The 24,444-nt window shown below is 48.7% G+C and overlaps 1 protein-coding gene across 2 annotated transcripts in view; it reads left to right on the forward strand.

Annotated features, from left to right (window-relative positions):
* Positions 1-22,623, forward strand: part of Vav1 (vav guanine nucleotide exchange factor 1) — a 47,050-nt gene extending 24,427 nt beyond the window's left edge. The window contains exons 10-27 of one of the 2 annotated variants that reach the window (NM_012759.2): positions 579-674; positions 1,287-1,355; positions 1,500-1,586; positions 1,691-1,776; positions 2,469-2,601; positions 3,215-3,324; positions 4,058-4,159; positions 4,522-4,613; positions 4,696-4,718; positions 4,896-4,941; positions 5,680-5,816; positions 6,584-6,649; positions 9,026-9,057; positions 11,366-11,482; positions 14,564-14,651; positions 16,504-16,618; positions 19,201-19,352; positions 22,335-22,623. In NM_012759.2, the coding sequence (NP_036891.2) occupies positions 579-674; positions 1,287-1,355; positions 1,500-1,586; positions 1,691-1,776; positions 2,469-2,601; positions 3,215-3,324; positions 4,058-4,159; positions 4,522-4,613; positions 4,696-4,718; positions 4,896-4,941; positions 5,680-5,816; positions 6,584-6,649; positions 9,026-9,057; positions 11,366-11,482; positions 14,564-14,651; positions 16,504-16,618; positions 19,201-19,352; positions 22,335-22,388 (1,605 nt within the window). In that variant the 3' untranslated portion in view covers positions 22,389-22,623. Of the gene's footprint in view, positions 1-578; positions 675-1,286; positions 1,356-1,499; positions 1,587-1,690; positions 1,777-2,468; positions 2,602-3,214; positions 3,325-4,057; positions 4,160-4,521; positions 4,614-4,695; positions 4,719-4,895; positions 4,942-5,576; positions 5,642-5,679; positions 5,817-6,583; positions 6,650-9,025; positions 9,058-11,365; positions 11,483-14,563; positions 14,652-16,503; positions 16,619-19,200; positions 19,353-22,334 lie in introns of those variants that run through there. The other variant, XM_063266662.1, reaches the window with a different exon arrangement.
* The last annotated feature ends 1,821 nt before the right edge of the window (positions 22,624-24,444 follow it).

Here is a 24,444-nt window from a genome sequence, read left to right on the forward strand (position 1 = left end):
TATGTATGTATGTATGTATGTATGTATGTATGTATTTTCTCTGTGTGCACATGCCGCAGTGTGTCTGTGAAGGTACCAGGGACTGGACTCAGTCGTTAGGTTTGGCAGTAAGCCTCTTTACCTGCTGAACCATGTCATTAGCCTCTTCACCTTGTTTGTTAGACATGGTCTCTCCCTGGGACTGGAGGCTTGCTCATTCGATTAGGCTGGTCAGCCAGTGACCATGTACTACCAGGGGTCAACCTGCCTCTGCCTCCTGAGTGCTGAGCTCACAATTGACTGCTGGCACCAAACATGCCCAGTGTTTCTTATTTGTTTTGTTTTGTTTTTGCTGTGGGTTCTGGGGATGGAATTCAGCTCCTCATGCTGGTATGGCAAGCACATCACAGACTGTCATTGTACATAGTCAAGTCTGTTTGCCCCTCCTCCCCTGTGTCCTGCCCTCCTCCTCCTCCTCCTCCTCCTCCTCCTCCTCCTCCTCCTCCTCCTCCTCCTCCTCCTCCTCCTCCTCTTCTTCTTCCTCCTCCTCGCCTGTGCCCATCTGGTTCCCATGATGCTCTTGTCTTTTACCCTGCCAGGAATGCTCTCAAAGAGCCAACAATGGCCGCTTCACCCTGCGGGATCTGCTGATGGTGCCTATGCAGCGGGTGCTGAAGTATCACCTCCTCCTCCAGGTGCTGGCACAGGGCTGGGCCCCAGGGCGTGGCTGGGCCCCTGGGTGTGGCTGGCTCCGCCCTCGTCTCAGTTTTGTTGCTTTGATAAAAACATCCAAGCAAAAGCAACTGGAAGGGAGGAAGCTTGTGCTTGGGAAGCCTAGCAGGGAAGAAGCAGCCAATCGCACCCACAAAGTCACCCACAGAGCACAGAGCCTACTGCACGCTTGCTCAATTGTGGTTGGTTAAGTTTCCACACTTACACAGGTCCAAACCTGGGGACTGATGCCACTCACGAGGGACATCCAGCCTTCCCACCTCTGTGAACACAATTAAGACAATTCCCCATAAACACACACACAGGCCACCCCCATCTAGGAGTCCCTCACTGGACTCTCTTTCCAGGTGGTTTTCAACTGTGTCGACAGGACAATGAAAACGAATCATTACAGCATCTGGGCTGGGCCTGGATTGTAGGCCCCAGAGGGTGGGGAAGGCTGGCTGTGAGGGGTTGGAACATCAGCTGTTGGGCTGTGTGCCAGCCTCTAGGAGGACCTGGTGGGTCAGCATCAGTTGGAAGTTCTAGGGAACGGGGATAGGCCCAGGTTAAGTCTGACTCCTTGGTCCACACAGGAGCTAGTGAAACACACACAGGATACTACAGAAAAGGAGAACCTGCGGTTGGCCCTGGACGCCATGAGGGTGAGGGAGCAGGTGCTGCTGGTTGGGTACCCATGCTGGCAGCGACCTCTCTGCTCAACTGGGGGCTGACCCTTCACCCTTGGCTGTGGAAGGGATTGGGCCAGGGGGTAGGCAAGAAAGCTTCTCACCATTTCCTACTCACAGGACCTGGCGCAGTGTGTGAATGAGGTCAAGAGGGACAATGAAACCTTACGGCAGATCACAAACTTTCAGCTGTCCATTGAGAACCTGGTAAGGGGTGGAGCTGGGTGGGCCAAGAGTGTGTACCTATGGGCAGGGTGCTGGTCCCCTTCTAGGGGACTCTGAGCCTAGATTCCACTCTGCCTATTGTGCAGGACCAGTCTCTGGCCAACTATGGCCGGCCTAAGATTGACGGTGAGCTCAAGATTACCTCAGTGGAACGGCGCTCCAAGACAGACAGGTGGGTGGAGCCAACTTGGACCTGGGGAAGAGCAGAGGTTTTGTGAGCAGGGCCAGGGCTTGGGTGGCAGCTGGAGGAAAGGCCAATGAGTCTGGGGTGAGCCTTGGGCGGTAGGTTGGGCCTGATTTCCACATAGGCAGGTAGGTGAGCAGGATCACTATAGACTTGAGGTGAGTCTGTGTGGTGGTAGGGTCTGTTAGCTTTGAGAGACGGTGTGTAGACCAGGCTGGCCTTGAACTCAAAAGGATACCTCTTCCTGAGTGCTGGGATAAAGGGTGAGGGACACCATACCCAGCTGAGGCCAAGTTTTTAGGCAGGAAGGTAAACTTGGATCTGGGGTACAGTCTGGCCAGGGGGTGTGGCTACAGCCTAGATAGCTAGGTGAGTGGAGCCAAGGTACACCAGAAGGATTCTTGGTGGGGCTCGCTTCCTGAATGGACGTGTAGGCAAGGTCTTCCTAGGTTTTGGGAGCAGCCTGACTCAAGATGGAAGTTGGGCCTGATTGACAGAAGGAAAGATTGGGGGAATCACTCTAACTGTAGAGTAGAGCCTTGATGGATGTGTGGTTGAGCAAAGTTGGACAGGACCAGCTTGGAGCATGTGGGTGAATCTAGGATGCACAGGCAGAGGCCCGAGAGATGGCAGGGACACTGGGAAGGGTCAGTTCTGGGTCCTGACCTGGAAGCTTGCAGGTATGCCTTCCTGCTGGACAAAGCACTGCTCATCTGTAAGCGCCGCGGGGACTCTTATGACCTCAAGGCCTCAGTGAACCTGCACAGCTTCCAAGTTCGGGATGACTCTTCCGGGGAGCGGGACAACAAGAAGGTGGGACTCTGTCACCAGGACTCGGCGGTCCAGGAGCTGGGCAGCTTGGCCTTGGGGTTGCCTGCATGTGTGTGTGTGTGTGGGAGAGAGAGAGAGAGAGAGAGAGAGAGAGAGAGAGAGAGAGAGAGAGAGAGAGAGAGAGAGAGAGAGAGAAAGAATGTGAGAATTTAACTATTTGCCCTTCAATCTTTTCATTGAAAAAATCCGTGTGCGAGTGGAATTCAGAGTCAACCTCAGGTGTCATCCTTCAGGGACTGGCCATCTACTTTTTTTTTTTTTTGGAGACAGGGCCTCTCACTGAGCCTGGAGCTTGACTTTTTGCCTAGACTGGCTGACTAGGGAGGCCCAGAGAGTCTCCTGTGCTGCTTCCCCAGCTCTGGGATTATAAACACATGGCATCATTCCTGATATTTTTAATGTAGGCACTTGGGATTGAACTCAGGTCCTCATTGACTTTTGGACTTGCTGATGTGTGTTTGGATGGTCTAGACAGTCTTGTTTGAACACACCCATGTATATGCCCTGAGTATATGCCCTGACGGATGAGGGGCAGGTGGGACGTGATCCTGCCTTCTGCAGGAGATCCATTTGTGATATGTTTTTCCATATACAGTGGAGCCACATGTTCCTTCTGATTGAGGATCAAGGTGCCCAGGGGTATGAGCTGTTCTTCAAGACTCGGGAGCTAAAAAAGAAGTGGATGGAACAGTTTGAAATGGCCATGTGAGCCCCCTTTTTCTTGGTTCAATTCTCACATCACAAAAACACCACAAAAATAAACTAAAAACAAAAAAAAAACCCAAAAGATAAACATAAGAAACCCAAAGCAAACAAAAACAGCACCAAACAAACTAAAAACAAATAGACAAAAAACAAAAACAAAAGACCATACAAACAAAACCAAACCCCAAATCTCCCACACCAAAACCCAAACCAAACACTGTCTCCTCACCTTTCTCCTCTACTGTTTCCTTCATTCCCTGCTCTTCTTCCCTTCGTCCTCCATGCACATACTCCTTGCCCACTTCTGTTTCTCTTTTTACCTTCTCTTCTTGTACTCAATGCCCTCTTCCTGCTCCTCTGTCTCCTCCTCTCTGCCCTTCATTCTGTTGATGTGAAAATTGCATAACTAAACCCTAAACATCTCACAGCTAGAACTTCATGGCATTTAATGCGTTCGAAAGTTTAATCATCACCTCTTAGCTCAAATCCCTTTCATCAGCCTCAAAGGAGACCCTGCACCCACTAAACAACCACTTTCCATCCTTCTAGCCTTTGGCACCTGCCCACCTGTTTCCTCTCTCTGTTGATTTTCATGACAGCCTGGAGTTGGGTACAACTCAAACATCTATGGATGGATGTCCAGATATGCTGTGATACCTTTATTCTGTAGACTGCTATTCGATTCATGTACAGGATGAAGTGTTGGTTCTCTGATTTCAAATTCTCTCTCTAGCTCCAACATCTACCCAGAAAATGCTACAGCCAATGGACATGATTTTCAGATGTTCTCCTTTGAGGAGACCACTTCCTGCAAGGCCTGCCAGATGTTACTCAGGTGTGTATCTGGGAGATCCTGACCCCGAGCTTGCTTGGCCTTTCCTCTCTAGAAAGGTCACCTGCTTGAGAGGAGGGGAGCTCTACTGTGACTCATTACTCTTCTTCTACACCTCTTCCTTCTTCTCTTTCTCTGCTTCTTCTTCCTTCCCTCTTCCTGCCTCTTGCTCCTCTTCCTCCTTTAGATAGTGTCCCCCTCAGCAGCCCATGCTAGGCTTGGATGCAGTATCTGCTTCCTCCTAGTGCTGGAATTGCAGGTGTACATCACCAAATTTGGCCTTTGCTTTCTTTCAAAGGACAAATATTGGTAGTCAGGGTGCCAGTAACTCCTCACGTCTCTCCTTTTTCTCTCCTGCATTCCAGGGGCACATTCTACCAGGGATATCGCTGTTACAGGTGCCGTGCACCCGCACACAAGGAGTGTCTGGGAAGGGTGCCTCCATGTGGCCGTCAAGGTATTTCTAGGATAATGTGAGGGAAGTGGGCTAGCTTCTCTGTAAGGGAGTTTCCTGCTGAATGAACTTTTCCCTTCTGTAGATTTCTCAGGAACCATGAAGAAGGTAAGATCCGATTTCATTCTGTACCTGGGAAATTACGAGACTCATGAGAGGAACCAGAAGACCCCAGGAATGAGCATCATCACCCTTGTCTGGACGGGGACAGTGAAGGGCTAAGGAATTACCTGGCTGGGAATAGGTGCCTACTTCTATGCCTACTTTCTTCATTCCTCCCTCCAGGACAAGCTACATCGAAGGGCCCAGGACAAGAAAAGGAATGAATTGGGTGCGTATGCAGAGTGCTGTGAGGGAGGCAACTGCATGATATTCCAGGAATGGGAGGAGGCCCCACCCCAACCATGTCCCCAACTTCTCACTGGGGGATTCTAGGGAGGGATCCACTTCTGACCACACCCTCACTGGGGGATTCTAGGCAGGGATCCACTTCTGACCACACCCCCTACCCCCTCACTGGGGGATTCTAGGCAGGGATCCACTTCTGACCACACCCTCACTGGGGGATTCTAGGCAGGGATCCACTTCTGACCACACCCCCTACCCCCTCACTGGGGGATTCTAGGCAGGGATCCACTTCTGACCACACCCTCACTGGGGGATTCTAGGCAGGGATCCACTTCTGACCACACCCTCACTGGGGGATTCTAGGCAGGGATCCACTTCTGACCACACCCTCACTGGGGGATTCTAGGCAGGGATCCACTTCTGACCACACCCTCACTGGGGGATTCTAGGCAGGGATCCACTTCTGACCACACCCTCACTGGGGGATTCTAGGCAGGGGCTTTACCTCTAGGCAATTGTGTATTTTTGTTTTCCTCAATGTTTACACTGCAGTGGTATTGCTGGGAACCAGGGTAGATGCACTTAACTTTAGTGGATACTGTCCAACTTGTGTTCTAGTTTCTCCACACTGTCATCACCACTTGGTGTCTTTTTCTGGCTGGGTCTGAAGACACACCTTTGCGTGTTCTACTGATCGAGTTGTTTCATCTCCCGCCTTCAGGCCTTCCTAAGATGGAGGTGTGTCAGGAATACTACGGGATCCCTCCTCCTCCCGGAGCCTTTGGGCCATTTCTGCGGCTCAACCCTGGGGACATTGTGGAACTCACTAAGGCAGAGGCTGAACACAACTGGTGGGAGGTATGGACACTGGCTGTAGGAGCCAGAAGCAGGGCTTTCGTGTGGAGTTGTGGATCAAACGACCTCATGAGGCTTCCTTAGGAGTGCAAGAGTACATAGGGTCATAATTATAGGCTCAAGTCAAGGTCATGGGTGCAGGGAATCTGAGGAGTGCGGTCGCAGTCTCCAGAGTTGGCCCCTGTAGGGAGGGTATGTGAGTGGAGATGTCTGGGGATGGTCACCTTTCTGGGAGCCTGGTACTCCTTGGTAGCTCATAGTACAATATCTTATATTCTATGGGTTAGATTCTTTTCTTTTCTTTTCTTTTTTTTTTTTCGGGGCTGGGGACCAAACCCAGGACCTTGCACTTGCTAGGCAAGCGCTCTACCACTGAGCTAAATCCCCAACCCCTAGATTCTTTTTTTGTGGTTCTGGATATGAATCTCAGGGCTTCAAGGGTGCTAAGCTCATACTCTATCTGTTGAGTAATATCCTAGACTCTCACTAAGGGATTCTAGGCAGGAGCTCCCCCCATGAGCCATGCCCCCAGTCCCTCACTGAGATGGGCTCTACCTTTGAAACATGTCCCAGGTTCCTCATGTTGAATGAGAGATGCATTAATAATAGTATCCATTGAGAGGAGAAATGGATACACACCTGCAAGTGAGTGGATAGACTCTCTCTCTCTCTCTCTCTGTCACACACACACACACACACACACACACACACACACACACACACACACACAAATGGTCTGATGATCATGCTTTTGTATCTTGCCTTTTTAGGGAAGAAATACAGCTACGAATGAAGTCGGCTGGTTTCCCTGTAACAGAGTTCGTCCCTACGTCCACGTGAGTGCCTCGATTCTGGATTATGTGAGGGGCAAGGGTCCAGATAGAGCCCTAGTAGCCTGGGCCATTCGGGAAGGTGAGAATAGGTCATGAGTCATCCACATGTCTTAGCCCCTCCCCATCCTGACAGGTCACATCTTGTCAAACCAAGGCCGTATCTGCTTCTCTGAGCCACCTTTAGTCAGCATGTGACTGCTGATACAGAAGCCTCTTGCTTTTTTTATGAAACAACTTGCATTTTCCTTGGGGTGTCCCCTGACGGAGCAGATGCTCAGAAGGTGGGCCAGTCCCTAACTTCTTTCCCAAGCACTGAGCTGAGTCCTCTGAGGGCATCATGGCCTCCTTCTTCCTGGCCACGCTCCTGATGGACAGATCTGTTGTTTCTTCTTCAGTGGCTCCCTGTTCATCATTATCTCTCTTTTAGTTTGATAAATACAACCCTTGGAGAATTTCCTACATACGTAGAATATATTTTGATCATATTCACCCACCATTCATCCCCCCTAATTCCTTTCAGATCCACTCGCATCCCTACCAAATTTGTGTTCTTTTTCTTTTTCTTTTTCTTTTTCTTTTTCTTTTTCTTTTTAAAAATAATCCCGAGTCTAAGTTGTGCTGCCCATACACTCATGGCCATGAAGCCATTGACTGGAGTTAGGTTCATCCCCCTTTAAGCTCAGCCTTCTTTATTCACTTTTAGATAGTTTTCCTGTTACTTTCTGCTTGTTGATTTATTTTGTGTGTGAGCGTGCATTCCATGGCCTGTACGTGAAAGTCAGAGAACATCTTGTAGGAGTTAGGTCTCCCCTTGCACTAGATAGATCCTGGGGATTAGACTCGTGTGCCCACAGGTGGAGGTGAGAACCTTACTCGCCCATTATCTTGCTGGCCTTAAATTAACTTTACTTACTATCAAAACAACGGGCTTCATGATGACAGTTTTATATGTTTCTGTCATTGTCTGTTGCTCCCATTGTTAACTCCCCCAAATGCCCTCCCTTCCCCATCTTCCTGCTTTTCCCTATCTTCTTCCCAAACGGTTCCCCTTTATTTTCACGTTACATGCCCTCACTCTGAACTTCAGTATCTGTAGTGTCAAATTACATTGTGAGTTTCAAACTCCATCGTTCCTTCCAGATTGGGTAGTGTTGATTGGTTATCTCAAGGTCTAGGCTGTGGTTCAGGGGTGTGGCTAGTCCCTTCCTAGAATCCTCCAATGAGGGGCTGGGGTTGTGGTTAGGGGTGGAGCCCTGCCTAGGATCTGTCAGTGAGGGGCTGAGACATAACTAGGGGGTGGAGTATTTGCTTTTATGTACACGGCCCCAAATCTCATCCCCGTCATTGCCAACAAACTCTGAACGATGACAAAAACCCATCATTTGGGATTGACAATGTAGCCGAGTGGTGAGGACCTTTCCTAGAAAGCCCTGCCTGCTTCTCTATCTCCATGGCCATTCATGTATCCACTGGCCTCCTGTGCACTGATCACCTCTGCAAGCAAGGATTTGTATAATTCGCACACTTAGGAAATCTTTTTAAATACTGTTTTAAGTAGTGAGTACTTATTGCACACAGCTGTGGACTTTATGTGTGTGACGTTCCTTGACTGTATTCATTGCTCCCGTGTCCGTCCTCCTTCATCCTCCCCAGTCTTGTTCCCATTCTTTCCTCCAGGCCTTCTTGCTCCTACTTCCGTGTCATCTGCCGTTATATCTGTTATGTCACGTAGCTGTTCATCCTTTGTCAAAGTAAATAAACACCATCCTTGGTGTTCTAGTTTCATTTCTGTTGCTGGGATAAAATACCCTGACAGAAAGCAACTTAGGGGAGAAAAGGGTCTATTTCAGTTTACAGTTATAGCCCATCATTGTAGGGAAATCAAAGCAAGAACTTCAGACCGATGCTCACATCACACTGACAGTCAAGAGCAGAGAGAAATGGCCGCCCGCATTGTCACCTGCTCACTTGCTTGTGTTCAGCTCAGTTTACCTTCTTAGAAAGTTCAGGATCTCTTGCCAGGGGAATGATCCCCACACAGTGGGCTGGGCTTCCTACATCAGTTAATGTAATTGAAAAAATCCCCCACAGACACGCCCACTGGGGGCTGAGACTCTCTTCGCAGGTGATTGTAGTTTGGGTCATGTTGAAACGCTAGCCCTCCTACTTGACTTGAGGTTATTATATGTAAGCTATATGTGATATGATGTAAACGCACAGGGGAATGGGGTTCTAGAATTGTTTCTCCCATGAATAGCACAGACCTGGAACATGGAGCCAGTTCAGCAAATGTTAATGGAGGGGATGTGTGTGGGTGTCCCTTTAGTCTTCAAGGCAAGGGCATCTTCTCTGAGTCCAGGTTTTTGTCTGTGTTCCCAGGGCCCTCCCCAGGACCTGTCTGTGCACCTCTGGTGAGTACAGTCGTGCTTCCATACTTTAAAATGGGTGTCTGTTGCAGGGGGGGGGTGGGGGAGGGAGGACTCGGGCTGAATGTGGAGGCTTTCAGAACGATCAGTAGTTTATTATTTGGATCCCAAGCACTTCTGAGTTTATCCTGGGCTAAAAGCTGCTGGACAGGGGAAAGGAAGGTCCATGCTTCTGGGCAATTATGAAAGTCACACGACAGTCATGATGGTGGTGGTGGTGACCGTGGTAATGGTTGTGATGGTAATGGTGATGGATAATGGTGTGATGGCGATGATGCTTGTGGTGGTGATGATGATGGTGTTAATTGTGGAGAGAGTATGATTGTGATGAATGTGATGGTGGTGATGATAGTTGTGGTAAGAGTGATAGCAACACAAGTAGTGATGGGGATGAGGTGATGATAACAGTAGTGGTGACAGTGGTGATGGTGTTGCTGTTGATATAGAAAATATATTATATATATATACTTACAACATATAAAAATCTACATATGATTATACATTGTATATAACTATTATTCATGCTATGTAGCAGCATAACACATTCTACATGTACTTAAGCATATAAATATGGACACCAGCATGTATTGTGTAAGGAGACATACATGGCTGGTGGATAACTCAGAGGACAGAAGTGATTGCTAAGTCCCAGGACCTGAGTTCAAGGAACAAAACAAATCTTTATTTCTCGGTGGGAGGAGAGACCTGACTGTCAGTCTCCACTCTGCTATGAAATATTTTGTGCCTGGCCCTTTAAATGACCCTATGCTCCTCCGTGGCAGTTGGCTCTTCTGGGAACAGGGTAAAAAGCCAGCAGAGGCTGAGGCAGTGGAGGAACAGTGAGAAAGGAGACAGAGGTGAAGAGATGAGCAGCCTGGGAAGAGTAGAAATTCTGAGGAGTGGAAATAAAAGATAGATGAAAGTGAACCAGACTTGCAGACGGAGAAGACAGGTGGTGAAGCTGAGCCAGGAGAAGCTGAGCCACAGAAAATATTGTTAGAGACAGGTAAAAGAATAACCCATGAAGGACCCACTAACAAAGTAGCTATGTAAGTTTATGAAGACAAAAATGATAAAACAAAAGCAACGTTTTTACATTTTACTCTTTTCACCTTTAAAAAAAAAGCCACACTCTACATCTAAAGCAACAATAACAAAGAAACTTAAAAGAGACATAAATGTATCACACCACAATATATTATATTACAATCATATTGACATTTGTGTTCACCATGTTCTGGTGCATGGTGGCTACTGTCTATAGTTCTAGAACATTCTACCTATCCCACAGTCCTATTCCTCCAATCGGGATTCTCCTGACCTGTCTCAGCACCCATGAATCTGCTCCCCTCTACCCCTCTCTCTCCTTCTCCTTCTCCCCCACCCCCACCCCTCTGGTCTCTCCTGCTGTGGACATTTCTCACATGGAGTTACACATTGTGTGGCCTTTGGTGTCTTTTTTGTGATGGCCTTGATGTCCTTGAGGCCTCAATGTGTGAGCATGGTGTCCTTGAGGCCTCAGTGTGTGAGCATGGTGTCCTTGAGGACCCACTGTGTGAGCATGGTGTCCTTGAGGACCCACTGTGTGAGCATGGTGTTCTTGAGGCTTCACTGTGTAAGCATGTCATCCTTAAGGTCTCATTGTGTGAGCATGGTGTTCTTGAGGACTCACTGTGTGAGCATGGTGTTCTAGAGGCTTCACTGTGTAAGCATGTCATCCTTGAGGCCTCATTGTGTGAGCATGGTGTCTTTGAGGCTTCACTGTGGCTGTGCATAGGCCTCATTCCTTTTTCAGTTGGCTTTTAATTGTTCTGTTTTTTTAAACATTGCATTAAAATACTATTGATTTATTTCAGGCCTTCCCTTAAATGTTTTTACACTTTGTGTGTGTGCATGCATGTGTGTGCATGTACCTATGCATTCATGTACATGTGTATGTCATGTGTATATGTTCATGTGTACATGTATGTGTGTGTGTGTTTGTGTGTGTGTGGGGGGGTCAGAGAAAAACTTGCAGGAGGTGGTTCTCTTTTTATCTAGTGGTTCCCAGGGATTGAACTCAAATCCTCAGGCTTGGCAGCAAGCTCCTTTACCTGCTGAGCCCTCCTGCTAGACCTTCCCTTAACCTTTGTATCTGAGGCTGACACCTCATTCTACCGTGGTGCTCAGAGATTAGTTTCTAAAGTAAGCTCGGAAGATGCCAAATGGCCAAATTCCAGGGATTCCTCAAAAGCCTGAGCTTCAACCGAATCCTGTACCCCTTGGCATGACTAACTCAGATGTGTCCTGGCAGGTATGCGGGCCCCATGGAGCGAGCAGGCGCCGAGGGCATCCTCACCAACCGCTCTGATGGGACCTACCTGGTGCGGCAAAGGGTGAAAGATACAGCGGAATTCGCCATCAGCATTAAGTAACTCCTCCCTCCTTGACCACGCCCCCTTTGACCTGGTCTCCTCCCTCCCTCACCTTACTCCTCTGATCTGAGCTTGCAAAGGCTGTCTTGCCATTTACCACACAAAAGTATACACTTGTCCACAAGCATCTTTTATTGAACTACTGTTTTCTACTGACTTTCACTCTCCTCCCCTTCTCTTCCCTCTCTTCCCTTGTGTCCTTTGCATCTTGTCTTGCTTTTCTTGTTTGAGGACAACACTTTTAGCTTTAATGTATGCTTTGGAAGCAGTGGCATTTGTCTTCCTGTGTCTTACTTATTTCACTTAACATAACGTCCTCCAGTTCCTCCATATTGTAAATGACAGGATGCTGTCCTTTTTGTGGCTGAATTATGTTCCACTGTGTGTGTCTGTCACGGTTTCTTCACCTTAGCTGACTTCGCGTTCTGGCTGTGGGTGATAGTTCGCACAATGAACACAGGCTTGTTGGTGTCATGCTGATATGCTGACCAAATATCCTTGGGAAATAAAATCCAGCTGACCCAGGGCAGATCTCCTGGTCTCCACACTGTACTAACTTCCGTCCTTACTACTGAACTGTGACGTTTACTTGTATTATTATTTTTTGTTATTTGTGGACATGCATGTGGGCGTTTGCCAAGGTGTCCGTATGTGGAGGCTGCAGGTTGATGATAGGTGTTTCTCAAGAAATCAAAAATTTTACTTCTCTACTAATTATTTATGTATAGGAAGGCATGTGTGCACACGCACGCGGAGTCAATGACGATTTGTGGGAGTCAGTTCTCTCCACAATACAGGTACAGGGCTTGAACTCATGGTGTTAGGCTTGGTGGCAAGCACCGTCTCAGCAGTCCTACCTCGAGTTTTGAAGCATTGTTTTTCACTGAGAATAGGCTATGCTGGCAGCAAGTCCTAGGGAGCCCCTGATTCTGCCTCCCTGGGCTGGGGTTATGAGTGTCACCACAACCTTGCTCTTCTTACATGGGCACTGAATCAGACTCTAGTCCTCGTGCTTGTGCAACAAGCCTGCCCCAACTTAGCCATCTCCCCAGCCACTGCAGATATCTTACCTTGGTATTGGTTGAAGAGTAGAATTCTAGCCTAGTTTTCATCAAGAGTTTGCAACCTCACAGGGTCTTTTGCTCGCCCAATCCTCTCTAGAATTTTGGTTGTGCTTTTTCTTGGCAACAGCCATAGTGACTGGGGTCAGATGACACCTAAATGTAGTTTTGATTTGCATCTGCACAATAGCTTCAGAAAATACCCCATGACAGGAGCTGGGGAGACAGCTGTGTGAGAAGTGCCCTCCACACCACAATCAGGCCTTGGTGTGATTTCTCAGCAGCCACTTAAAGCCCAGTATGGCTGTGCTTGTGACCCCAACAACTGGAGAGGGAGAGGCAGGAGGAGCCTAGGGCCTCACTGGGCATAATCCCTGGACTCGAGGACACTGGAGGGTGGAAACACTGCCTGTGCTTGTGGAGGGGCCACATGGAGTGTGAGGGAAGTAGCCATAGTGCCTGCTGGGACCCACTTCACCCGTGCACGTGACTGGCTGGTGCAGCCACTTGCATGCCAAGCTTAGTGCAGCTAGCAGGGAGTCAGCTTGCACTGGCTGGCTGCTCTACCCTTGTTTCTGACTTTATTTTTAGCGTTGGGGTTTTTTGTGAGAGTTCGACGGTTTGAAAACGTTTATTTCCAGTGTGCCCATGTACCTCTTGCATAAGTCAGTTCTCACTTCCTAACATGAGGGGCATAGGGGTTGAACTCAAGTTGTCAAACTTTATGGCAAGCCCCTTTACTCGCTGAGCCATCTGGGTGGCCCCTCAGCAATTAAAAGACAAAAGCGTTTCCCCTGTTGGTAGAAATGGTCAACTTCTCCCTATGCTGTCTTTTTTAGTGTGTCATCTGACGTATTCACGAGGTTGGGTGTTTCTTTCCATTTTGTTGTTCTGCAATCCTCCACATTAACAGAACCCCCATTCTTTGAGTCATTTCTATTCCACCATCTTTCGTATTGTGTAGCAGTCATTTCCTCTCTATCTAAGGACACTGTCTTCTTTGCTGGGTCCTACTGGCTTCTCAACACACCCTCGAGGCAGGGGGTTTACTGTTGCACTGCAGTGATAAACAAAACCACTTAGTGGAGAAAGGGTTGGTTCAGCTTGCTGTTGGAGAGACCTGTCCACTTTAGTGAGGAAGGCACAGTGGCAGGAGCATGAGGCTGCTAGTCAATCGCACTCACACGCAGGGAGCAAGCTTTGTCGTCTTAGGGTTTCTATTGCTGTGGAAAAAACACCATGACCCAAAGCACCTTGGGGAGGGAAGAGTTTGTCTCAGCTTACACCTTGACATTATATGCTCCACCACTGAGCTCAAGGCAGGAACTGGGAGGCAGGAGCTGAAGCAGAGGCCATGGAGGATCACTGCTTACTGGCTTGCTTCCCATGGCTTGCTCAGTCTGCTTTCTTGTAGAACTGAGGACCACCAGCCCAGAGATGGAGCCACCCACAGTGGGCTGGGTCCTCTCATATTAATCGTCAAGCAAGACAATGCCCTGCAGGCCACTCCGATGGCAACAGGTTTTCAGTTGGGTTTCCCTCTTCCCACATGACTGTAGTTCATACCAAGTTGATATAAACTGGACAGCGCGGAGATGAATGCTGGATGTTTCGCTTGCTTTCTCTCTCTTTTTTTATTCAGTCCAGAACTTCAGTTCACGGGATGTTGCCATCCTCACTCTGGGCGGGGCTTTACCTGTCAGTTAATTCAAGGTAGAAACTCCCACACGGACATGTCCAGAGGTATACGCTGTTTCTAGGCCCTGTCAGATGAGCCACCTCAGGGGGAACAGGAAACTCCTTTCATATAAGGCAACGAATGGAAGGTTTAGAGTAGTACAGACCCCAGGAAGGGATGGGTAGGGCATAGTTCCAAACTCTTGAGCTTCAGGGCTCCCTTTGCCTGAAGGAGTCCAGCTTGATTTTTCTATCTGTGGGGCTAACCTGGGTGGATGCGTGATGGCGATTCTCAGCCTTGGGGCTCAACCTACTGATTGTCTTTCTCCCTCGCTCCAGGTATAATGTGGAGGTCAAGCATATTAAAATCATGACGTCAGAGGGGTTGTACCGCATCACAGAGAAGAAGGCTTTCCGGGGCCTCCCGGTAAGGGCTGCTGTCGCTGCTGTCTGCTAACCCCACCTAAGCTACTCAGAGCCCCCACAGCAGTGTCTGCACCTGTGTCTTAGGGTCCTTACTTCATGTTTAGAGAAGCCCTTCCCAGGGAGTCACTAACCATGAACTAGTCTCCCTAAGGATCAGTCGGAAGCTGAAATCAAATACAAAGTCTTTTACAGAGGCCAGTTCTAAAACACAGCTGCTACCCATGATATAAATAAATATTAATAAATCCTGACGCAGGGTTCCTTCCCATCTTAAACCATTTATGTTCTCAGATGAAAGACATACACGCATACACACAGACAACACACACAGACATACACAGACACACACAAAGACACACACACACAGACACACACACACACAAAGACACACACATATGCACATACACAGACACACACATATGCACATACACAGACACACACATATGCACATACACAGACTCACACAGACAGACACACAGACAGACACACACACAGACACACAGACAGACACACAGGCAGACACACAGACACACACACAGAGACAAATACACACAAACACAGACACAGACACAAACACAGACACAGACACAGACACAGACACAGACACAGACACAGACACAGACACACACACACACACAGACACACACACACACACACACACACACACACACACACACACACACATCCTTTATATTTTTAAATGTGTCTTAGGCATCACAGTAGCTGGGCAGCTGCCTACCTTCCATGCTGTTAGAATCTGCCTTCCCATCCATAACCCCAAGTCATCACTTACTATTTTACCATTTACTATGTTCTATCTTGGCTTCTCTTACCCCAATTGGGCAGCCCTGTGGGCCATGGTCCGTCCCTTGGCCCTTAGCCCATGGCAGCTCCCCCTGCTTCTTCCTTGTGGTCTCTAGGGAAACCTCAACCCTGCCTGTGTCTCTTCTTCCCAGCTATTGGCTGCTGGCATCTTTATTTACCAATCAGATTTAACTGGGGACAGAGACCCGGCTACAGCAGACTCCAAATCTTGGAGTAAGTGCTGGCATCTAGCATTACAATAAACAGTAAAAGACAAAACCTTAGCATTCATTCCCCAAACAAACAAACACACACACAAACAACAAATACAACATGAGAGAATTGTGAGCATCCTCATTACTTGGGGTTCCTAGGAGACCTGGGTGACATGTTCTGTGCACACTGGTCTGCACTTGGATGATTATTAATTTTAAAGGCATGGGCACTTGATGGGAGGCCTCGAATTTGGTGAGCCTATTTGGTAAGCTTGGCAGGGAGTAAAGTGAACTGGCTGTCTGGCGAGACCCGGCCTGCGCCTGCGGTGCCTGTCGGCTACTCTGTTCATGGCTGTGAGAAAACAGCTGACAAAGCAGCCTAAAGAGGGACAGGCTCTTCCACAGCACAGTCTGAGGGCTGTTGTGAGGAGGACGTGGTGGCAGGAGCATGAGGAGGCTGGTCATGTCGCATCCTAGTCAGGGAGCAGGGACAAACCGAGGCTGTTGCTCAGCTGGATTTTCCTTTTTCTTCAAATTGGGACCCTCATGGGAAGGAGCCATCCACGCTCAGGTGACTCTGCCCACCCCAGTGAGCTTAATGTAAACATGGCGGAAGGCTAGTCTCTTAGGAGTCTAGGTCGAGTCAACATTACCCACCCCAGCGTCCCTTCCACAGACGTCCTTGCTGTTCCGGTAGAGGAAGGAGTTTCCCATCACAGGAGCAGCCAAACAGCTGTTTGGAGTGCAGACGCGGGCTTGGGCTCTGCTGCACCGTGGGCTGGTCATTTGGGGTAATGAATGTTCTGTGGTTTTGTTTTGTTTTTTCCCCCCCAGGAACTGGTAGAGTTTTATCAGCAGAATTCCCTAAAAGATTGCTTCAAGTCGTTGGACACCACCTTGCAGTTTCCTTACAAGGAACCTGAGAGGAGAGCCATCAACAAGCCGCCGGGTAGGAGGCTGGAGGCTGCACAATGCCTCCTCTTGGTGGAGGGGGAGCCTGAGTTCCCGGGGCCTGCACCTTTCCTTTTAATGATTCTTTATCAAATGCTTATTTTTGTGGCATTGTGTGATGTTGGAGATGACTTTTTGTTTGTTAAAGATTTATTTATATGTGTGCTGTGTGTGTATATCTCTGTGTGTTTCACACTAAGTGCAGTATCTGCAGTGGCCAGAAAAGGGCACTATGTCCCTGGACCTGTGAGCTGTCCAGTGTGGGTGCTGGGAACTGAACCTAGGTCTTCTGGAAGAGCTGTAAGTTTTTGTTTTTGTTTTTGTTTTTGTTTTTGTTTTTGTTTTTGTTTTGCTTCCTTCCCTCGTTTTTATTCTTTTTGAGGCAGGGTTTCTCTGTGTAGTCTTGGCCGTTCTGGAACTGAAACTTGCTCTAGATCAGGCTGGCTTTGAACCCAGAAATCACCTGCATCTGCCTTCCCAGTGCTGTGCATCTTCCTTGCCTGAGTGCAGCCAGCACTTGGGCCTTGGTGGCAGCACTGGTTGGAACTTCACCATGGCCTCGGGTGGAGCACAGGCTACTCACGTCAGTTTGTTTCTCACCACCCAGCTGTGTCTCCAGCTCTGCCTCTTCACAGTGCACAAACCCGTTTCCTTCTCCTCCTCTCCCACCCCCTCCTCCTCCTCTCCCATCCCCTTCTCCTCCTCTCCCATCCCCTTCTCCTCCTCTCCCATCCCCTCCTCCTCCTCTCCCATTCCCTTTTCCTCCTCTCCCACCTCCTTCTCCTCCTCTCCCATCCCCTTCTCCTCCTCTCCCATCCCCTTCTCCTCCTCTCCCATCCCCTTCTCCTTCTCTCCCATCCCCTTCTCCTCCTCTCCCATCCCCTTCTCCTCCTCTCCCACCCCTTCTCCTCCTCTCCCACCCCCTTCTCCTCCTCTCCCGTCCCCTCCTCCTCCTCTCCCATCCCCTTCTCCTCCTCTCCCACCCCCTTCTCCTCCTCTCCCATCTTTCCATCATTCTTGCTCATCACAGTGTGCCCCCCACAGAGCCATCGCTGACATCTTCTTTTGAAAGGTATGATGGTTAAATGTTTGTCCCAAAGACTCCAAAGGGAACACATCCCTGGCCAAAGTTAAACACAGCCCAGAAAAATGCATGTAGTTGCACAGTCTCGTGGTTGAACCACAAGCAACCGGAGAGATCAGCAGATAGGCCGGTGACGAGAGGCCAGTGCAGCCAGGCACGGCATCAGCTGTGGGCTCCACTGTGCAGCTTCTGCTCCTCCTCCTGGGCTAGGATGCAGCTCTGGGATCACAGCCACTCACACTGTCGTGGGCTTTCTCAAAGGAAAGGCACAGTCCCACTGGCACTTGGGTTTCTTACTGGCTCTATAGAGTAACCGTGTGAGTCACCATTTCCCAAGGAGCAAGAGCAACAGTGGATTTTGTGTCCCCAAGCCCACCTCTCTTCATAGTGCACAAACCACTCAGCTTCTTCTATCTCTGCACTTCGCTTCCTGCTGTGCCTGCCCCAGCGAGGCCTGCAGTGTTCTCTCTCTGTGCCTCCCAGACTGCATCTGGGCCAATTCAATGGAATCTGGATGGAACTCTAGAGACCGGAGGCTGCCATAGCCACCGCCCTTCTCCCTAACAATGCTTGTCTCGGTGCCACCGACACCGAGCCTTATTTTGAATTTTAAACTGTGTACATACATGTGTGTCTGTGTAAGGCTCTGTGCACTGAGTGCACTGTTTACAGAATACAGAGGAGAGTGTTAAATCTCCTGGAAATGGAGCTATAAGTGGTTGGCAGTCTCCATGTGGGTGCTGGAATTGAATCACCTTTCTAGCCACCTGTAATGACTTTTTAAGTCTCCCTGTGAATCTGGACTGAAATATGCTGTCTAGGGACTCACAGATATAAAGAAATTGAGTGCACACAAAACACTATTAAAATTATAGGAGAGCCGGTTTAGCAGGTGTGGTGGTTCATGTTTATAATCCCAGCACTGGATGACAAGTCGAACCACACTGGGCTACTTCATGAAACCCCACTTAAACCATTTACATTTCCTAAACGTGGGTACTCAGGCTGGGAGGACAACGTTAGAAGTAGAGTTGTGTCCCGTCGGCCTAGAGGTCACTCTGTTGTGCATGCTCTAGCTTCATGTCTACTGATGAGATAAACTATCACTGTGTGGGGGGGTATCACACGGGCAATCAGCAGTCATGAGCAGAAAGAGGTGAATGCATGCTCGCTCACTTGTACTCAGCTTACTTTGTCCACTCTGACTCAGTTTAAGTCTCCCCTCAGCCCCCGCCTAAGAATGATGCCACTCATGCGAGCTGCAGATTCCACATCAAGTCACTTCACTAAGACAATTCATATAGAAATACCCACAGGCCACCCCAGTCTACACATCCCTTACTGAGATTCTCTTCCCGGGTGGTTCTAGGATGGGTGAAGTTGACAGTTGACACTGACCATCACAAAAGCCCAACTAGATGACACCATGTCCACGCTGTCCACAGAGGATGGCTAGGTGTCCACCTCAGACGCTAAGGTCTCTTTCCATTCCACAGTTGGAAGCACCAAGTATTTTGGCACTGCCAAAGCCCGCTACGACTTCTGTGCCCGGGACCGATCGGAACTGTCCCTTAAGGAGGGTGACATCATCAAGATCCTCAACAAGAAGGGACAGCAAGGCTGGTGGCGTGGGGAGATCTATGGCCGGGTGAGGCTGGAGGGATGGCCGTCTGGATGCTGTGAGCGCCCTGGCTGTAGTGAGATGGCGTGTGGCTCCTGTGCAGGTCACATGGGCCGACTGTGGCATGGAGATGTTTCTGGGTGCAAAGGGAGCATCGTCCAATTGTTCCCTCTGTGAAACAATGTTTAGTGAGATTGTGCTGAACCCTACCGTGCAGTCACACTAGGCACTGGTCAGGATGGTGATGGGAAATAGGACTCCTGAGGGAGCTTCTTGCCATCTTTCCAGAGGTGAGGGTAAAATGACTGCCAGCAGGCTGGGTTGGTACTCAGCTGGTGAAGTGCTTGCATTACAATTTGAAGACTGAGTTCAAATCCCAGAACCTGTTGATCCATCAGTTTATATATCCCTCAGATACCATCCACCCACCGATCCATCCATCCTCCCATCCATCCATCCATCCACCCACCCACCCACCCATCCATCCATCCATCCATCCATCCATCCATCCATCCATCCACCCATCCACCCATTCATTGACTCATTCAGTCACCTGTGTATACATTTGTTCACTGGCCCACCCTTCCCTTCAATCCTTCCATTATTCATATAAAAAGAAAGGTGGGAATGGCGGTATCCATATATAATCTCAGTGCTGGGAAGGCTAAGACAAACAGATAACTCAGCCTCACTGAACAACCAGCCTCATCTAATTGGTGAGTTCCAGGCTGATAAGAGATCCTGTACATGTAACCCCCCCTCAAAAAAACAAACCCAGATTATCAGTAAGTGTCTTAGTCAGGGTCATTATTGCTGTAATGAAACACCATGTCCAAAAGCAGAGATGGGATGAAAGGATTTATTCACTCACAGTTTAATATAATAGTTTATCATCAAATTAGAGAGGGCAGGAACCTGGAGGCAGGAGCTGATGCAGAGGCCATGGACGGTGCTGCTGACTGGCTTGCTCTCATGGCTTGCTCAGCCTGCTTCTTAGAGAACCCAGGACCGCCAGCCCAGGGATGGCCCCACCCACAGTGGTGGAACACTAATTTAAAGAGTGCTTTACAGTCAGATCTTATGGAGGCATTTTCTCAATTGTGTCAAGTTGCTATAGAACTAGACAGGGCAGTAAGGTTGGGGAATATACAGAATCCCCCAGCGTAAAGCCCCTGGGAGAGAGAGTGATTGACAGATGAAATGGAGAGATTTCTGTCTGTGTGGCTCACTGCTTTGTCACAGGGTGGGGCACACAATAGGTTCTTGGTAATTATTGAATGTGTGAAGGGGCAGACTTGAGGTGAACCACAATGCTCTTTGCCTGCTCTGGTTCTGGTTTCAAGGAAAAAGATGTTCCTGAAGACACTTGAGGCTGGCTTGCTTTGGCTGAGTTCCTACTTTGGACTGTGGATGGAGACCTTTCTTCCTTTCAGCACCTGATGAATTTGAGCATCTAGTATTCTTCCTTGCTGGAAAGGTTTCTCAAATATTTGTTGAGTGGAATAGACACTGGTTAGAACTTTTATACTATTGGGAGAAACACTTCACAAGGCTCCCATGGTTTGGAGAAATGCTTCTAAACTTGTCAAACACATTTGCTGTCACATTTAGTGAGTAGTGGTAGATTGTAGGGGTCGAAAGAGTCATTTAGAGTGTTTAAGAATCTGCCAGCCAACCATCTCTCTGCACAACCATCATTTTTATGTGTCTCTCCACCCACCCATCCTTCCATCCATGTATTCATTAGACTATCATCACTGATATCATCTATCCATTTATCCATCTAATACCACCCATCCACTCATCATTATCCATCCATTCATTTATCCATTCATCCATTCATCCACTTACCCATCCATCCACCCTTCCATTCACCCATCCATCTACCTATCCAATTTCTATCTCTTCATCTATCTATGCTCCATCCATCCACCCATCTGCTCAATTATCTATGTATAATGATACATATATCATCATGTGTCTGTCTGTCTGTCTGTCTGTCTGTCTGTCTGTCTGTATCTATCTATCTATCTATCTATCTATCTATCTATCTATCTATCTATCTATCTATCTATCTATCACATCTGTCCACCCAACATTCCAAGAAATAGTGTTTACTAAGCACTGGGTTCTAGGCTCTTGGGAGCCTGGCGAGTAGGAGACAAACACCCCTGCCCTTGTTTTCCTGTTGTGTTTTGGGAGGGAAGTTGGTTTATCAATTAATCCTGTAAATAGGCAGAATATGTGATCATTCAGATGATGGGGAATTCTGTGGAGAGCAATGGAGAGAAAGAGTGTGTGAAGTGGCTGGGTATAGGGTTAATTGGTCCCATGTCTGCTCTTCCACAGGACTTGGTGGCTCAGGGAGGCAGGACATGGGAGTTTGATTGTGCCTATCCCATGCTGGGCAGGGGTCCGACTGTAGAGCAATAGTCCTTGGCTTAACAGCGGCAGGCTTGGTTTGGCTTGGTGGTAGCTGCAGCTGGGAGCGCAGGGAGGCCTTCTACAGAGATTAGACAGCTGCTCTGTAGGTGAAGGCCTTCTCTGTGGCTCTTTTCTCAATGAAAAGAGGCAGTCCATGGTTTTAAGACATTGCCATGAAGGAAGGAGAATGAGTAAAACCGCACCCCACTTCTCAGCGTGGGCCTGAGATTCAGTACCTTTTGCAGGGAGGGAGGTCTGGGAAGGAGAGGGGGGGCCTGGTTTCCCTGCAGTCAGGCGAAATGCCTACTGTCCTGTCCCTTCAGGGTCACCCAGGTTTCTAGTTTTAGCTCAACTGGGAACCAGGCTGCCTTTCAGTCTCACAGGTGGGGCTTACTGCGATAAGCAGGGTGACTGGAAGGCTTGAATGACAGGGTGACACATGAGCGAGGTCTATCCTTGTGTGTGCAGAGAGGAGCAATCAGCAGTGTGAAAGTCCCGGAAGTGTGTGTGTGTGGGGTCCGATCAGCTCTGATGAGGCATGCAGATGACAGCAGCTGTTCTGATGGGTTTCTCTTCTCTCTGCAGATTGGCTGGTTTCCCTCTAACTATGTGGAGGAAGACTATTCTGAATACTGCTGAGCCCGATGCCCTGCAGGACACAGAGAGAGGCAGATGATGGCTGAGCCCAGGATGCCAGCAGGGTTGAGGGGCTGTGAGCTGTTCTCATTGGCAGAGGATCTGGATGGAGCTCAGATGGCTAGTGGCCAGCTAGCAGGGTTCCCAGGATGAAGCCCAGAGATGGTTAATTTATAGCACACTGATTTTTTCGAGTCCTCCAAGAAAGCTGATTCTAATAAAGTGAGGACAGCAGGAACTGGTGCGCTCCAGACTGACTGTAAGGGGAGCCTCAGGGAGGGTGCACACTGACGAAAGTTCACTCAACAGTGCCCTCCTTGTGTCAAGGCCTCTTTTCTCCAACTTTTACAGTACAGGTTGAAGAAGACCTGGGATTCCTACCTACCAGAAAAGAGTGCTGTGTTTGCAGGGTCTGGAACACAGAAATCAAGTCTACACCTCTCCCCCCCCTTCCTTTTTTGTCCTTGATGCCAAGGATGAACTTCATGACCTCAGCACGATAGGAAGACACACTACTGCTGAGCCCCTCACTGGGGGATTCTGGGTGGGGCTCCACCCCTGACCTGACCCCAGCCCTTATTGTGTGATTCCAGGGGCAGGGGGGAGCTCTACTACTGTGCCACACTCCCAGTCACATTAAAATCTTCGAGACAGGGTCTTACTATATAGACCAGACTGACCTTGAACTTACTGAAGCCCAGGCTGGCCTTCAACTGGTCATTCTCCTGCCTCAGCTTTCATATAATAGAAGTTAATGTTTTGAGTTCTTTTCTTCTGCATTATGCTGAATAAGGGGAAAAAATTTCAATATATGCTCTTCAAAAATATAGTTTGAATCCTATAAACCTTGGCTCTGGTGTACTGGGGAGATAGCCAGCTCTCCTCTGCCATCTTGCTTCCTGTGGAGACATTGCTTACATCAGGCCCCTTCTTTGCCTGCCAGGCAGAACAACCACACTTCGTTTTACCCAGAATCATTTTGCCTGCTGCTCTGGTGTTGTTATTAATCATGATCTGTGTCCTACTTTGATTTTTGTTGCTGTGGCAAATGATCTGACCTAATGCTACTCGTGGAGGCAAAGATTTGCCTTTGGCTACACTGTCAGCGTCACTTCCACCACTGACGGAAGTCAGGACAGGAGCTGCATCAGGAACACACACAGGCCATGGCAGATTGCTCTTACTGGCTCTCTCTCTGCTTTATCCTCAGCTGCCTTTCTCTTTTATTAATAAAGTTTTTATTTACTTTATATCCAGATCACAGCTTCCCATCCCTTCTCTCTTCCAAGTCCCTCCCTCTCCTCTTTCTTCCCTGCCATCCACTCTTCCTCCCCCTCTCCTCAGAAGAGGGGAGGCCTCTCATGGCTGTCAACCAGCTTTGGCATATCAAAGTTGCTGCGAGAGGAGGCATCTCCTCTCTCCTTGAGGCCAGATGAGGCAACTCAATAGGAGGAAAGGGTCCCAAAGGCAGGCAACAGAGTCAAAGACAACTCTTGCTCCTGCTTTAGGGGTTCCACACGAAGACCCAGATGCACAACTGTAGCATATGTGTAGGGGGCCTGGGCCAGTCCCATGCATGCTCCCTGGTTGATGGATCAGTGTCTGTGGTTCTGTAGGTTTTATTGTGGTGTCCTTGACCCCTTTGGCTCCTTCAGTCCTTTGTACCCTCTTCCCGAGCTCTGCCTGATGTCTGACTGTGGGTCCCTGCATCTGTTTCCATCAGTTGCTCAGCTGGATTTCTTGGATAGCCCTGGACCACCTGTCAAGTCATGGTACCATCCATATCAGGGATCATCAGTTAAGGTCTCCTACATCAGTTAAAGTCTTTTAATCTGGTGCATTGCTCAGTGTAGACTCTCTCGGAGTAGCGGCGTTAACTTGAAAGCTAAAGCTGAGCAGGCACTCTGTTTCATTCTCAGTGTCACATTTTCATGGAACCCGCTCTTGTCATTGGTGGGATAAGATACTCTGAGAAAAGCAATTAAGGAAGAAAGATTTACCATGGTCACAGTTCCAGTCCACCACAGTAGGGAAGGCATGGTGGCAGATGTATATGCTG

This window comes from Rattus norvegicus, chromosome 9, assembly GCF_036323735.1.
Source record: "Rattus norvegicus strain BN/NHsdMcwi chromosome 9, GRCr8, whole genome shotgun sequence".
Taxonomy (NCBI): Eukaryota; Metazoa; Chordata; class Mammalia; order Rodentia; family Muridae; genus Rattus; species Rattus norvegicus.